This window comes from Carlito syrichta, unplaced genomic scaffold, assembly GCF_000164805.1.
Source record: "Carlito syrichta isolate Samal-C Ts95f unplaced genomic scaffold, Tarsius_syrichta-2.0.1 Scaffold308699, whole genome shotgun sequence".
In the NCBI taxonomy this organism is placed as follows: domain Eukaryota; kingdom Metazoa; phylum Chordata; class Mammalia; order Primates; family Tarsiidae; genus Carlito; species Carlito syrichta.
In genome coordinates this window covers 439203-456621 of record NW_007252795.1, presented here as the reverse complement: position 1 = coordinate 456621, position 17419 = coordinate 439203, and the positions used below count along the sequence as shown (strand labels likewise).

The following is a 17419-nucleotide window of genomic DNA, read 5'->3' as shown; positions in this document are numbered from 1 at the left end:
TTAATTAAATATATAGAGATTCATAACTATATCAATAAACATACAGAAGAACAATATATCTTAATCACCATTTCTAAATCACAATGATAAAGTTAGCAGATATTTGAAAATATTGGTTATGTGATAACACCCCTACAAATTGTTCTTGTGGGTTATCAGTTTGACCAAAGCACTAGGCCATCCAAATAATAGATGAGTTTCTCTTTATAAAAATATTACAGTTAATAAATGAACACAAAGTGTAAGAGTTAGAATATCAGCATTTTGCAAGGCCTAATAAATTAATGGATCTAAGCATTGAACTTGGACTGCCTAGTGTTAAAAAGACACACAACCAGAAAGATGTTAGTTAGTCTCTTGATGCTCACTCCAACATCTATAATGTAGTCCCTCTCCCCACAAAAAAGTCAAACCTGAATTGGATCAGGTCTCTGGACTTAATTACAGTAACTTTAAAGGAAAGACAGGGTGAGAGATATATTTTAAAACTATACAGCAGGCTTGGCACAATGGCTCACACCTGCAATCCCAGTACTTTGGCAGAGGTGAGAGGACTGCCTAAGCAGAGGGGTTTGAGGCTAGTCTGGGAAACTTGGCGAGACCTCATCTCTACAATAAATCAAATAATTAGCCAGGTGTGGTAGTGTGCACCTGTGGTTCCAGTTACTTGGAAGGCTGAGGCGGAAGGCTCACCTGAGCCCAACAGATTGAGGCTGTGGTGGCCAGGAGCGTGCCACAGCAGTCCAGCCTGGACGACAGTGTGAGACTCTGACTAAAATTATACAGCAAAATAGATCTGCAGGAAATGCTACAAATGACAGCATCTTCAACAAATACAATGTGAGAAGTAAAAAAACTGTAGGAAGATTACATGAATCTTAGAAGATTTATCAAAAAATTCCAGTTTGTGGACCTTATTTGGATACTGTTTTAAATAGAAAAATTTAACAATTATGAGACAATTGAAAATTTGAAAAATGACTGATATTTGATGATATCAAGAAATTATTATTTTGATGTATGATATGTATGATAATGGTACTGTGGTTATGTAGAGTCCTTATCATTTAAAGATATGGTTGGAGGTCGGGCTTGGTAGCTCAGCCTGTAATCCTAGTACTTTGGGAGGCCGAGGCGAATGGATTGCCTGAGTCAGCGAGTTCGAGACCAGCCGGGCAACTTGGCGAGACCTCATCCCTACAATAAATAAAAAATTAGCCAGGCATGGTAGCGCATGCCTGTAGTTTCGGCTACTTGGAAGGTTGAGGTGGAAGAAACGCCGGAGCCCAGCAGGTCAACGCTGGGGTGACTATAAGTGTGTCACTACACTCCAGCCTAGGCAACAGAATGAAAGTTCAACTAAAAAAAAAAAAAAAAAAAAAAAGATATAGATGGAAACATGTGCTTCAACAAATTATGGAAGGGGAGAAGTAGATGACAGTACATGCTGGCCATAATGATAATTACTTAAGCTAATGATGAGTACAAGGTGTAAATTTTCCTATTTTTGTGTATATGTGAGCTTTTTCATTATAAGCCTCCAGGTGCAAGCACACATAGCAACACATGCTAGTATAATCCTGTTTGGTGCATAAACACAATCTGAGTCTGGTGTTCATGTTAAGCAAAACAAATACATTATATTACTTATAATTCAAAATGATACATTCAGGTATGGGAGATAAATCCTTTAAAAATAACGAATTATTTCTTACTTTTTTTTAAACTATAAAGATGTGGGGTATAATTCAGGGTTAGGTATACAAACATTGATTATGCAGGTCCCCTTGTGGATGAGGTATACCCCCTCCTCCCCTAGGAGTTTCCCTCAACTGTCAATCCCACCCCTCTCCCCTGACAGTTTCCCACTACTGCCAATCCCTTTCTTATAGTATTATACTTTTAAAAAAAGAATTAATCCCTTCAACGTAAAGGTTAAGGATATTTATTTCTTAAGGCTTTCTCTTAAAATAATCTCAAAGTAGAAGTTTTGCTTGAATCACTATAAGAAATTCTGCAACCAAAACAATCAAAAGTTCTTGAGTTTTATTTCATATCATGATTCCTCACCTGGGGCAAGGAGTCTACGAATATCTTGGTTAATAGGTAGTACAAATACAAATACTACTCCTGTACCATAATGGTAAAAGCTACATCTCACATTCCACATATTGTGCTATATTCCAGGCACTTTGAATATGTTATATAATCTTCACATGTTTATCTCATATAGTGGGTTTTATCATCTGTACATTACAATTGAGGGAATTCAGGTCTAGGGAGGTTAAACAATTTGCTTGAGGTACAGAGACATCAAGGGACAGAACTGGAATTCACACTCAGAACTGTTTCACTCTAAAACCTGTGCTCTCAACCACTACGTGCACTTAATTGATGTTACAAAGGTGTCCTTATACTTGATAAGTGATGAATCACAACTTTCAGCCATGAAAAGCAGTCAAGACGTCAAGGCAAGTCTCCGTCAGAAAGAATAAAGAATATAGTCTATATGTATAATATATAATATCTATACTATTTTCAGTAATTCCGTTAAAAATATTTTTAAGAATTAATAGAGGAAAATGAAATTTTTTTTGCTGAGATTCCAAATGAAATCAGTAGGAACAATAGGAACAAGTGAATTTTTAAGTCGTAAGTCGGTAAGAAGGAAGATATCAGCCAAGTGCAGTAGCTCACACCTGCAATCCAGCACTTTAAAAGGCTGAGGCAGGAAGACTACTTGAGGCCAGGAGTTTGAGAACAACCTGAGCAACATAACCAGACCCTGTCTCTTAAAAAAATTGAAAACATCAGCCAGGTGCAAGTGGCACGTGCCTATAGTCTAGTTACTGGGGAGACTGAGAAGGAAGAATAACTTGAGCCCAGGAATTCGAGATACAGTGAACTAAGATGATCACACCACTGCACTACAGCCTGGACGACAGAGCAAGACCCTCTCTCTCTCTTGTTTTTTTCTGAGTTGGGGTCTCTCTCTCTGTCACCTAGGCTAGAGTGCAGTGGCATGATCATGGCTCACTGTATCCTCAACCTCCTGGGGTCAGGTGATCCTCTGCCCCAGTCTCTTGAGTTAGCTGGGTCTACAGGCATGTGCCACTATACACAAGCTAATTTTTTGATATTTTGCAGAGATTAGGTCTCACTATATTGCCCAGGCTGGTCTTGAACTCCTGGGCTCAAATGATCCTTCTGCCTCAGACTCCCAGAGTGCTGGCATTACAGTGAGCCACTGTCCAGTCTACCTTATCTCTTTAAAAAAAAAAAAAAAAAGTAGTACATCAAAATAGTTTTATGTTCACCAGCAGGGGAAGCTTTGATTAGTTTACTTTTCATTTTTCTATTATACTTTTACACACCAAGGCAGCATGTATCATATAACTGAAAAATATAAAAGTGACATTTGTGACACTTAAAATAGTAGAGAAAGACTGAAAAGAGTCTGTAAATGTGTTCATTTTAAAGAATCTTATTAATAATAAAATCAATTCTAGCCAAGACATAAAGGGTTTTATCAACTTTTCTTATTCAGATACAATATTTACATAGTTATATTTTTTATTTAGCTGGGAAAATATACCTGTGTCATAAAAGGAATAGAATACACCGATACCCCAAACTTGTCAGACAAATATAGTGACAATATCATTTACATTTTTGCCATTGGCATTTAGAAACTAAGTATTTTCAAAGGGGATTTCACATATTGGGTTATAAATAAGGTATTCTGAATCCTGAATTTTAGAAAACAAGAAAATGATGGTTAGGAATATCTGAAAATTATATTAATTCACAGAAGAACAAAATAATTATGGTTAAGGACTAGCAGTATTTTTCTCAAAAAACTTTTCTCCAGGAAAAGCAAATAAAATGTATATCCCTTGATTCATATACTACTGACTTTTTGTGAATCAGAAGTTATACACAAAAATATTTTATTAATTTTTTTAATTTCTAAGAACTGAGATAAATGTTTCCCAAAAATAATTTGTCTCGACTAAGATTTAAAAGATATGAATAGAAAAAATAGATGATAAACATGATGGAAATGGTGAAAGATTAAGTTAATTATACTACTATAATTCAGTTTTCATGGGCTGCTAATTTTATTTTTTGATTCGGGTTCTACTCTGCTGCCTGGGCTGGAGTGCAGTGGCATGATCACGGCTTACCACAGTCTCTAACTCCTGAGTTCAAGCAATCCCCCACTTCAGGCTTCCAAGTAGTTGGGACCACAGGTATGTGCCACCATGTCCCGCTAATTGTTTTATTTTTATTTTTGTAGAGATGAGGTCTCACTGTGTTGCCTAGGTTGGTCTCAAACTCCTGGGCTCAAGCAATCCTCCTGCGTCAGCCTCCCAAAGTGCTGGGATTACAGGTGTGAGCCACTGTGCCCAGTCTAGTGTTGATAATATTGACTTAAGTAGCTATACTAATTTTAAAAAACAATAGATACAGGGTCTTACTATGTTGTCCAGGCTGGACTCAAACCTCTAGGCTCAGGTGATCCTCCTGTCTGGGCCTCCCAAAGTGTTGGGATTTTAGGCTTGAGCCACTGCATCCAGTTGTGTCTTATTTTATTTTATTAAGTTTTAGTATCACCAAAAATTTCACCATGAACTTGCATTTCATGCCACTAAGTGCCAATTTCCCAAGTTAACATTTGAGATGCTTAGTACTGTACTTCTTGAATGCTCAATGTTATATAAATGAATGGATAAACTTTCCCCTATTCTTCTCATATTTTTTTGCATTGGAGCCCGTTATCTACCCCAGTCCTTCCTCTAATAGTAAAATAATGGTGGTATATGCTTTAAATCTGGATTAAGGGAAATGGTCTGAAAATGTAAGGCCTATTAGTCATTCAGTGAAATGATCACTTATCAAATTGATTTTTGGCTAGAAAATTTTCAGTAAATTTAGCCACAGTTTAACTAAACAATGTCAATTTTTTTACTACCTTTTTCTTTGAAAGTATATTTTCAGAATCCTTTACTTCCTATCATTAGTTTATATGAAACTTTAAAAATGCCATACCTAAAGGAAATTGATCTTACAGTCCTTCTATGTGTATTTGCATTGCAGATGAGAGAATAAAACAGGCTTCAGTTTTTCAAAGTAACATAAGATACTGAATTACCTAGCTAGGACCCTAAAAATTTTTTTTAGATCATGAGCAAAGCAAAGGTATCAAATATTTTTAACAGAATTGTCATTACATATATTTTTAACATTTAAATACCATAAGAAAAAATATAAGAATTTTGTTGAATTTTCTCACATTTATTTCACAGTTTATTATCACATCTATTTTTAGTTACTTTATAGTACCGGAGGTAGGCAACAGGCTGATGTACTTTCAACTTTATGGCACTAGGGATTCCTAATCTACCCAAGTCACATGGCTTATTAATAACATATAATAAATAGCACTTTAAAGATGTAAAAGGCAAAAAACAGCTATCTATAGGGGCCTAGGGGTGGCATCTATTAAAAACAGCTGAGAAAGATGTAGTTTGACACAATTATTTCCCAATGCTGACTGTGTTTTCTATTTACAGTGGGTCATCCTCTAAGAGTCACGACTTTCCTTATCTCCTCCTTAGCATCACACTTAGATTCATACTGTTGGCTTCCTAGTATAGGCCTTGCCTAGCCAAAAAAATCCTACCTGGTAGATTGGTGACATAAATTTCCAGACTTTTAGCTTTCTGGTACTGATCTTTCCCACAGCTATGTTGCCATGAGCTGTGACAGTTAACAGCAGAGTCGAATTAGAACTCTGGTTGTTGACTCCCAATTTTGTTCTTTACATAATTTGAAATAATTACCTGGATTACAATTGTGCCAGAGACTGTGGGTTACCTGCCCTATTGTGCAATCTCCTCTGACTCCTTATTAATTATAGCCTAATTTTAGCTGGGCAGCATTGTACCCAGTGTTTTATCTTCCCCAGAGAATAAGTTTCTCTAAACCAGTGATCATAACTCCTAATTTTTTGGTACTCTTCAGTTTCTCTATAAACCTTAGTTTTTCCTCAAAGTCATGTTTTCAGCTTCATTTCCTTGTTTTGTTTTGAGGCAAGTTTCACTGCCACACAGGCTGGAGTAGAGTAGAACGATCCCAGCTCACCACAGCCTCGAATCCCTGGGCTCAAGCAATCCTCCCACCTTCGCCTCCTGAGTGGTTGAGAATATAGGAGTGCACCATCACCCGGCTAATTTTTCTATTTTTTGTAGAGATGGGGTCTTGCTTTATTGCCCAGACTGGTCTTGACTCCTGGCCTCAAGCAATCCTCCTGCCCGAGTCTCCCAAAGTGCTGGGATTATAGGTGTGAGCCACCATGACTGGCTTCAACTTCATTTCTGTAGTAAAAGGTATGTTAATAACTTTCTTTATGGAAAAAATTCCTTTAGGGAACATTTATTTGGGGAAAACAATGCCTGGCACATTACGTATTTGCCACAAATATTTGGATCACATACTAAGAAAAAAGACTCTTCTTCAGTAAGACCAATAAACATTTCATTTTTCTTATGTACTTATGTCATTAAAAAGAAATACTGTACTTTTTTTCTAAATGCATCTCAATTTTTAAAAAAGTAACACTTAACTTGTTTTCTTCTTTGCATCTTTCCTTTTTTATTTATGTTTATTTTTTTGGCCTGATAACAGCAGGCATTCAATATGAAAAGAAGAAATGTTTGTTGGAAACTATCACTAACTTTGTGTATAATACAATAAGATGAGAGGTACGAGAGCTTGTATTTATTGAAATTTAGGTAAATCCAACATTAAGGACAACAATCCAATGATTACTTTTTAAAAAGAAAAAAGAGATGTCCTTAATCCAAGTAAACAGAGTTAACAAAAGAAATGAGGAAAAAAATTCCTTAATCTATTCATTATCTACTTTATTTATTTTGGTCCACAGATGTGGTGAGAGATTTGTAGAATCAGCTACTTGTCAGTATCTACTGATAGCTAGTTATCAAACACTTTTTACCAGCTTCTGTAAAAATCTTGATTTTAGAGGGGAGATAGACTTCATGGAACAAACCAATTGTAATACTCTATAAGTCCATGCTATCCTGGCTGGCTACCTGCTAATGAATTGGTTAGCTGTTTTAGCTCCTTTGAAAGCTCTTTGAGAAGAGTGTAGGGTAAACAAGTTTCTTATAGACTTTTGTTCCATCACATTATAAAGAACATGTTGAACCCAATATTTGTCATTGTTTTTATTTTACTTTGGTTTTGATTGTCAAAAAAACAGAAATTAAGATTGAGCTAGACAGATTTTGGTAAGTATAAAATGGCAATTTTTTTTAACCTAAATACAATGCTAAGATAAGAGGTATTCACATTTTTCTTAGGAATATAGGAAGTTTTCAAAATAAAATGTTAGTGACAAAGATTATTTTGAAATATATAGTGATCTACCTTGAAAAGCATTTTTTTGTGATTTATAGAAAATTAAATGGCTTGTGTCTATAATCTCAGCACTTTAGGAGGCTGAGGCAGGAAGATAGCTTGAGATCAGGAACTCAAGACTACTTGACAGAACAAGATCTAGACAAGAGAAAGAAAGAAAAAAAGGGGAGAGGGAGAGAAGGAAGGAAAGAGAACTAAAAATTTAAGCATGAAATATTATAATTACATAAATATTTTTTAACCAGGAAGTTTAGATTGTTGCCCTTCCGTTAATGATGGATTCACCTACATTTCAATAAATATAAGCTCTCATACCTCTCATATTATTATACTGCACACAATGTCAATCAATATCTCCAACAAATGTTTGCTGTTAACAAATACATATGTAATCATATCTTAAGCCCAGAAATATCTTGAGTCAAAAATGATTAACTTGGCCTGGTGCAGTGAATCACACCTGTAATCCCAACACTTTGGAAATCCAAGGCAGATGGACTGCTTGAGCCCAGACCAGCCTGGGGAACATAGTGTAACCTCATCTCTACAAAAAGTGGTGTGTGTATCTGTAGTCCCAGCTACAAGAGAGGCTGAGGTGGAAGGAGTGCCTCCTGAGTCCAGAAGGTTGAGACTGCTGTGAGCCATGGTTGTCATGATCATGCCACTGTTAGCCGGGGCAACAAAGTGAGACCCCAATCCACCCCCCAAAAAAGATTATCTTATACAAAATAACAATGATTATCCACTGCAAATATTATTTTCTTGTAGAAATTATCACCTAAATTTCACTCGTAAAATATAAAGCTTTTAAATACCACTGATGCAATTCTAGAAATGTCTCAAGTAAAATTAGAACATATAGCACTAATGTTGGTTATTTTGGGGGCATGTTTTAACAGAAAAAAGATAATGAAGAAATATATTTATATGGAAAATGTTTTAGAGGGAGAGTGATTAGGAATTCAGTCATCCATTGTTATACATGGGGGACTGGTTCCAGGCCCTTCCTCCTATGAATACCGAAATCTGTGGATGCTCAAATCCCTGATTATAAAATGGTGTAGGAATTTCATATAAACCATACACATCCCCCTGTATAAAAATCATCTCTACATTACTGCTTATAGCTAACGCAATATATCTAAATACTATGTCAACAGTTGCTATACTACATTGTTTAGGGAATAATGACATGAAAAGTCTGTCTATGTTCAGTATAGACACCATTTTTTTCCTGCATACTTTTGATCTGCAGTTGGTTGAATCCACAAATGCAGAACACATGGATGTGTAAGGGCTGACCGTACTAATGAATCTGCAAATACAGCATTTTATTTCTATCAAACATCCAAACAGTTATGTGAGGCCTAGAAAATTGTAGCTATAACACTTAAAATCGTTATGCATAATCTCCATGCATTTGCAAAACTACGAATTCTTAGTTTTATTGCATTGCAAAGGGTAGAAGTATTTACTTTTAAAAGAAAGGAGATTGTTTCTCACGTTGTATACATTTAAAAAAAGCTAATTTTAGAAAATATAAGTCATGCAAAAACATATAAAGCAAAAAATTGATCCACTGTACCACCAATCATCCAACCATTATATCCGTTATTAAAGTTTTGCTGCATTTCCTTCCAGTCGTTTAATAGCACAGTTTTTTTTTGGAATATAAAGAACCATCATACCATTTATACAATTTGCATAAAAGCAGGTATATTGTAGACACATACAATCATCATTACAGGTATCAGTGTCTTTGAACCACACTCTATTTTACATCATCTACCAAATTTAGGGTGATCAAAATTATTTCACATCGTGGCCATTGTAACAGAAATATATAATCTTTGTTCATTCTCATAGACATTTCTTATAAAATAATACACATTTCTAATTAACCATATCTTATAAATCATATAATATAGTATACAGAAATGTATATGGCTTTACAACTATTTGCATTTCTAATTAATTAAAATAAACACTTTTTTGGATTACTTACCATTAATACCTCAAAGTATCCTAAATATCCAAAGTATCCTAAAATAAATTCAACTGACTATTTTATTTTATTTTAGGGTTGTGGAGTATATATAAGGATTTGCTACATAAATACTAATTTTTCTTAACAGAGAGAAATGCTCCCAAAATTGCTAATATTTTCCCCTAGCATTCTGCTGAAATGCTGGCAGCTTAACATATTTTGGTTTTAGTAATTCATCTTATTTTCTTTATTGGAATTGATCTCAACAAGACAATATGCATTTGGGAAACACTGATTATGTTTAATAAAAAGTGAATTGATGTCAAAGAACATTCTGCTCTGAGTAATGAGGCTTTATAGATTACGTCTAATTATCACTGGTACAAAACTAAAAATCCTTTATGTGTTGAACAGCAATTGGCTTTCCTCTCAGAACAAAAATCTACTGAACTTAAAACCATACAGATCTTTGGCATAAGTAATGTAAGTAAAAATCTGATAACACAAACAAAAAAATTTTATAATGAGAAATTTTAAATAAAATTATTTCCTTCTAACATGTTCTGTGATTAAAAAACTAATCTAGTATATATATCCATTGTGGTTCACTAAAACTCTAAGAATCTGTTTGGTGATAGATTTAGTATACGTCAAAAATTAAGTTTAAAAAATAAAAAGAGAAACCCTAGAATATATTTCTATAAACCTCAAATAAATATACTTTGGCATTTTAAAACTACCCATTGAGAGGACATAATTTCTTCCTTATAAAGTCATGGATAACAAGGGAAAACAAGTTGTATGATGTAGGCAAAAGAATACTTTTTCAGAAACCTTGAGTTCCAGACATATCTCTGCCATGTTGAGATTGTGTGACTTTACAAATTCCTTTAGTCTTCTGAGCTCTCAAAATAAACCTCTTGCAGAATGAAGAAAGCCTTTTTCATTTTTATAATTATGAAATTAGAAGGTAAGATAGGATAGAAAGGTCTGCCTATCCACAAAGAAAATATTAATTGCCAGAAAAAAATTTCTTTCTATGCCTTATAATGGGACTAAAGGAAAAAAGGTTCACTCAAGAAAGAAAATATCAACTTCAGTTGGCTGAGCATTTTAACCTTTTTGAAATATCTTCATGCATATGATCTTATTTTATGAGGCAGAAGTGTAATTATTATTGTCTCTATTCAGCAGATAAAAAAAATTGAGGGAAAGGGGGCATTATTTTGTTGTTGTTGTTCAGAATTACAAAACTATTTTATGGATTGACAAGAATGTAGGTCCCATCACTCCTCAACTGGGACCGCTTTCAATGGAACTGATAAAACTAAAGGAAATCTTAAGCACATGCAGCTGAATACAAGGAAAGAAGGGAAAACCTTAGAAAAAACACAGGAAAAGAGGCTTCTTGGTGGGTTCTTTTTGCTGTTTGGTGAGGATATGTACTTAACCTATAAGCTCAAAGGGAGCTATGGTGATACATTCAGAAATGTGTATAATTAATTTTAAAACTCAATTTCTGCAAAATCCAGAAATTTCATTCATCTAATTTTAAGGAACATAAAAAAAAATGACCAAACTTTTGAAAATGTTTCATATAGCATGGCTTACTCAAATGGACAAAATCCTTCCAAAAACTGAGGCATATTTATCCTCTTTTGGATTAACTTATAATAATATGTTTTTCCTACTCAAAAACTTTTTTAAAACTAGTTTTACTTTCCAGGGAACCAGTGCTTTCCTATATTTCACATGAACATACATATACTTTTTTACCTTTATAAACTGTAAAATAAATAAACAGGAAAAATTGAATAATAAACAGGAAAAAGTTTACTTAAATAGGAAAGGACATCTATCATGTCAAAGCTCCTTGTTACTAAAACATAACAAACTTAGGCCTTTAGTGAGTGCTTACCACAAATTATATGTATAGTTGTATGAATTCACTAACAAAAGGCAATGCTCCAGCGTGTAGTGAAATTTACTTCATTTAGATTATGGTACTACTTTTTGGTTCAAAGACTGTACTTTTTTAAAAAGTGGATACCTGCGGTCCATCTCTGGCTTCATAGAAGTCACCCACTCTTATTTTTGCACTGAAGCTGAAATTGTCCCTTGAGATATCCATTATTCCATTTCTGCTGAGATACTGAAAAAATCACATATTTTTCCACTTCAGGTTTTAATAATTACAACCCAGCTTTGATGTATAGCTAGCTTCAGGAACTAATGTTTTGCATATTCTATCAAGGGGCTATAAATTTATAAGAGATCAATTTAGGTTAAGTACAGTAGTCCCATACAAGAGAACATTTTGTATCAAGGAACTTTATCTGAGAAAGGAATGCACTTTTTTTTTTAAACATGAGCATGCTTATAATAGACACCAAATGTACATTATTTGGTGAAAAGTATGTACCTTTATTACTTCAGGGTACTGCCTAAGTTTCTTTCCACATGGAGCATAATATGCTACTTCTCCTTGAAGGCGCCCTCCAAAGTTTCTTATTCTTGTCTCTCTTTGCCAGCTATACATAACAGAAATGAGGGTTATGACACATTTAATTTTAAGGAAGCTTTTAAACATTAAAAAAAATTTAATAAAGTACACATGCTCTTTAGGAAACATTAAAAATACAAAGAAAACAAAAATAAACCCCTCTTCCAACAACCCAAATATATTTACTATTACAATTTAGACTCTTAGCTAACTAGTTCAGCTAAAAAATTAATCAAAGACTCAATTTACAGATAGTAAACTCCACTAAAGTTTCTGGAAATTTTAACTGATTACTTTGGATACTGAGACATTTCAGTAACATGGGTCAATGTGCACTGATTTTTCCACATCTTAAAAGCTTTACATGAGAAGAGTAAAACAATAGTGGCTCTCTGCTGCTTGGGGTTAACATACATCAAGTCTGAAATCTGTCAGTTCCAATTAAACCATTTTAGCTCAATTCTAGTTGAGTTTCTCAGTTCTGACCAAATTGGCATTAACTGTCCTTTAATTCTATCTTCACAAAACTTCTAATAGTCTTATTGTATCCCTGTCCTTTGCCACCTGATTTGCTGTTGGTTCTTGTTCAATCATGTGCCCACCTGCGTGATCCCATCTCAGCTTTGCCATACTGCCCATAAAGCAGACAGGTTTACTTTCAGTTTCTGATATATCGACTTCCTTCCCCTTTGCTCTGGTACTTCTTAATAAATACTGTGTCATATATTCACCTCTTTTATTAATAGTAGAGAATGAGAATCAAGTATACATCAAACACATATAAATATACAGGGGGCAAAGCAAAAAGAAAAACCTTATTTTGCATACCCATATTCCAACGGAATACGCAGTTCATGTTCATCTGTTACTCTTCTTCTTTTGGAAGTGCCTTTAAGAAAATTCAAGCAATTAATATAAAATATTCAATTATAATCTTTTGATAGTTTAGAAACTTTTCTTTGAAAAAGTATATTTCAGTGACTTGGATTATTTAGTGTATTTCTGCAATTTATACTATTTTTAGATGATTTTTGACAAAACACTGTACAAGGCAAAGAGCTTTTTTACTTCTTTTTTCTTTTGGTATGAGTGACAGAGTAACTAGTCTTTCTCCCTAAAGAAAATAAAATAAGTAAAAAATATATAGCTTTCCTCTCACTTTGATATAAAAGAAATGGCTGGAGAAGCAGGAGGAAAATAGAGGTTTCAGAAAACCATATAAGGTTGTTGTCTTTGAAAATATGAGTTTTCAGGCCCGGTGCAGTGGCTTACATCTGTAATCCCACCACTTTGGGAGACCAAGGAGGGAGTATTGTTTGAAGCCAGGAGTACAAGAATTAAAAAAAAAAAAAGGCCAGGCTTGGTAGTGCATGCCTGTAGTACCAGCTACTTGAGAGGCTAAGGCAGGAGAATTGCTTGAGTCCAGGAGTTAGAGGCTGCAGTGAGCCATAACTGTGCCACTGCATTCCAGTCTGGGTGACAGAATGAGACTGTCTCTAAAAAAAATAAAAAATAAAAATAAAAAAATTTCAGATGCTGATTTCAACAGCTACCTCATATATGTAAAGACAATTTGATTTCCATGTCCATATACATCCATAGTCAAGAATGCTCCTAGGTCTTTTAATTAACCTAAAGCACAAAGGGAAGAGAATTATGATTTTTATGTAAGATTTTTCAAAGACAAAGATATAAAGTGTCACAAATACAAATAAATAGATATAAAATTAGTAGGATATCATACTAGCTTGTGGTAAATGAAAGCAAAACTGGATATGAGAGTGAAATAGGTAAAATAATTGATGAAATATTTTGCTATACACATGTATATTTTCTCAGCTATTGAATGAGAAAACAGAATAGTTTTGAAATATTAAATGTAGAAACTTCTAATGAAGATCTCTAGAAGTTTATTATACGCCAAATAGAAAAATAAAAGACAAGGCGTGTTAATGGAATAAGAATGTTTACTCACTAATAGAAATGATACTGGCTTTATGTTGGGCAGATAGAAATCATATCTTAAATAATCAAGTAAGCTTTTTAAAAGTACAGTCAACTCTTGAACACCGTCAGTTAGACCTGCACATTCTATTTACATGTACATGACTTCCTGCCTCTGCCACCTGAGACAGCAAGATCAACCCCTACTCTTCCTCCTCCTCCTCAGCCTACTCAAAGTGAAGATGAGGCTGTGAAGACTTTTATGATCTACTTCCACTTAATAAAATTTTTTTTCTTTCTGATGATTTCCTTAATAACATTTTCTTTTCTCTAGCTTACTTTATTGTAAGACTACACTATATAATACATAAAACATGAAATATGTTAATTGACTGTCTAGGTTATCAGTAAGTCTTCCAGTCAACAGCAGGCAATAAGTAGCTAAGTTTTGGGGGAGTCAAAAGTTATAGGTGAATTTTCAACTGCATGTGGGTCAGTACCCCTAACCCTGGCATTGTTCAAAGGTCAACTGTACAAAAAAGTTCAATTGTCAAAGTCTATATTCTTGAAGCACAAACTGAACACAAAAGCAGGAAAGTTTCAAAATCAAGAGCTGTCATCAATTAGATTCTTGAATTGAAAGCACGGGGGCGGGGGGGAAAAGGCCAAGTAATGGCTCATGGTCTTTGGAAATACATGCTGACATTTCTTAGCCACCTAAAACCTAGCTGTAATACTTGATTCCAGTGAGGTCATCTCCAGAAAACTGTATAAATAAAAATTCTTGCTATGGTTTGTCTTCTACTTTACAATAATAAAAATAAAGTGTAGGTACCAGAATGTGGACTTGAAGTAAGGGTGGAAGAAGATGTACCAAGAAAAGCAGGTGACTGGGATTCAGAACATAAGGCAGCAGGAGCAGAGCCTGGGGCTTTTGCTATGTGGAGGTTACGAGGTGTTGAGTGAGCTGTGAGACTCATGGAAGGGCTTTTGACAGAGGAAGTTGTTTTATTCAGTTTCATTGAAGTTTTCTCTCCTTCAGTATCACTATCTGATTCATCTTGGTCTTTATCATCATCATCTTCTTCTTCTGATCCTTCTGTATCTGATTCTGAATTACTATCTGATTCTGGGAAGTAAAAGAAGCATTTGTATATTATAACTAAATAATCACCAATAATTTTCAGATTGTATTTAAATGGACTAGTTCCAGGAAACAGTATCTGTGAATGAGAACTCAAACGAGCAACTTCCCTGAGGAGTAAATCTTATAAGCTATTTGAAAATAATGTATCTAGGCTATAAATCCTCAAAATTTTAAAACATTTTAAGGAACATTTTAATCATAAGACAGTTCTCACATGATGAGTTCTGCTTAATGGCTTCAAAATCACTTTTTATTTAATGGAGAAACTAACGCAAAAGTACACTAAATTAAATATGAGGGAGAAAAGTCTAGAACTATCATCATATTTTCATTGTGCTTTGGAATAAAAGAAAACAATTTTCTAGGGGAGATTCTTGGATTTTTGGCTGCAGTTTTTCTATTTAGGTGCAAGATTTCATCAGGCTTTTCCAGATTCACAGGCGTCACAAAAAACTGGGCTTCCAGAACTAATTATAGAATAATTTAGTTATTTAATAATTTATGTTTGTTCTAGCTCTGTAGTCCTATGTATCACACATCCACTCTTCCAGATATATACAATCTATTAGTGGATTAAACTTAATAAACATAAGATTGATACTTGGACTGTGTCCTAATGCTTCCCAGAACAGCAGCTTTTGTAGAATTCGGTTTTGTGTGTTATTAGCTGCCTATATTGAAGTTCATTATAAAAATTAGCTTTTGGAATATATTAAATATTGATATATATTACCTACCATGCAAACTGTTTTATGGAAACATATTGTCAGGAAGAGCTGCTCTTACCCTGAACAAGTAGTTTGTTTTTAATTTACAGATATTTAAAATTGTACAACTGACTATACTTTCCTATTTATATCGACTGCTAGAAAATTTAATTGAATCTATGGCTGACCAGTAACAAATCCATCAACTTTTATAATATATACTTCATCTTTGTATTTAAAATGTAAGTTATCTTGTATTTTGTTTTTAGTCTTCTGTGGAACAAGGAGAGGGAAGGAAAAGGAAAACGCAAAGAAGTACTCCCCCAAAAACCTAGAAAGTGAAACAAAATCAAATTAGGAATGTTATTTAATAAATTCTGTGTTACTGATGGACATCGACAGGGATTTCGGTTTTTGGTATTTCTGGATGACTGCGACTACCATTTTATCTTTGTTCAAAATATTTGCTGATACATTTTTAACAAGTAGCAGAAGAGATGAAAAAAGGGAATAATTAAGTGATCCTGAATAAAATGAAAATTAAGCAAGCTGATGAAATTATGTCTCAATTATGCATCATTTACATTCACTTTAAAGTTATTAATTGTTTAATGTCAAATGAATAGCAAGCTGAGGATTTAACTTTGGATTTCAAATCAATTACTCCTGTATTTTATGAATTCATTAAGAAAATGCACAAAACACAGAGAATGACAATGGTTTTAAGTCTATGAATTAAGAATATCTTTAAAATGTTTTGGTTCATAGAGCATTTCGAGAAATACTTTAAATTTTAAAATAGAAAATAACCTGATTGGCTGTCATCAGATTCATCATCTTCATCATCTTCCTCATCCTCTTCCTCCTCATCTTCTTCATCCTCATTTGAATCTTCAGAATCTTTACTACTGGGAATGTCTGAATCTGTTCCTCTAAATTGCTCCACTAAAGATTTCGCAGGATGGGAGTGAGGCTGTGTTTTTACTGGGTTTACATTATTGCTAACTGCTTTTTCCTTCCCTTGACTACGGAGTATGGGAGAGGCAGAGGGCATCACAGGTGTCTGATTGCCTGGGTTTCTTCTCCCACTAGTAGTCAAATTTATAGGTGAGGAAAAAGGGGTGCTACTTGCAGTAGCAATGTTTTCATTAATCTTACTCTGCATTTTACTTTTGGTAGTAAGTGCTAGAGGAGCTTCTTGAATGACACTTTGAATAACTCCATTTGGTTGGTGGTTACCTAAAAGTGCATTTGTCAAGAATGGATTAGGGTGGTTGTTTTCTAATGTTTGTTTTGGATGTGCTGGTGAACTAGAGGTTGTTTTTGGGTTTGACAAAGCTGCAATAACCTTCTTCAGGCTCTTAGATGACTCTTGCTTCTTTAACTGTGATGGGAATGCTTGATTATATTGTTCCTGTAGAAACATAAGTTAAAAAAACAAAATGTAGCATAAAAACAAAAATTGTTTTTATTTACTTTCTAAAGACAAATTACAGATATCATATCATATACAAATTTAAATCATGACATATAAGTGCTGTAAAAGTAGTGGCAGTGATGATTAGTTGGTTGCTATATCTTGGCTAGACCTAATATATTTAGAATTTAACTAGTTTTCACCCCTCAAAATACATATGCTTCCTGCTTATCCCCTCTCTTTACTGTTGGCTCCTATTCTTACAATA

General features: G+C 34.1%; 1 protein-coding gene across 2 annotated transcripts in view; it reads right to left on the bottom strand.

The window, feature by feature from the left end:
- The window catches only part of BAZ2B (bromodomain adjacent to zinc finger domain 2B), a 406036-nt gene that overhangs the window by 85025 nt on the left and 303592 nt on the right, over positions 1–17419 (bottom strand). Inside the window, exons 11-15 of one of the 2 annotated variants that reach the window (XM_021716325.1) lie at positions 16545–17148; positions 14716–15009; positions 12765–12825; positions 11856–11964; positions 11484–11585 (exon numbers count right to left, since the gene is read on the bottom strand). In XM_021716325.1, the coding sequence (XP_021572000.1) occupies positions 11484–11585; positions 11856–11964; positions 12765–12825; positions 14716–15009; positions 16545–17148 (1170 nt within the window). The remainder of the gene's footprint in view (positions 1–11483; positions 11586–11855; positions 11965–12764; positions 12826–14715; positions 15010–16544; positions 17149–17419) is intronic. The other variant, XM_021716326.1, reaches the window with a different exon arrangement.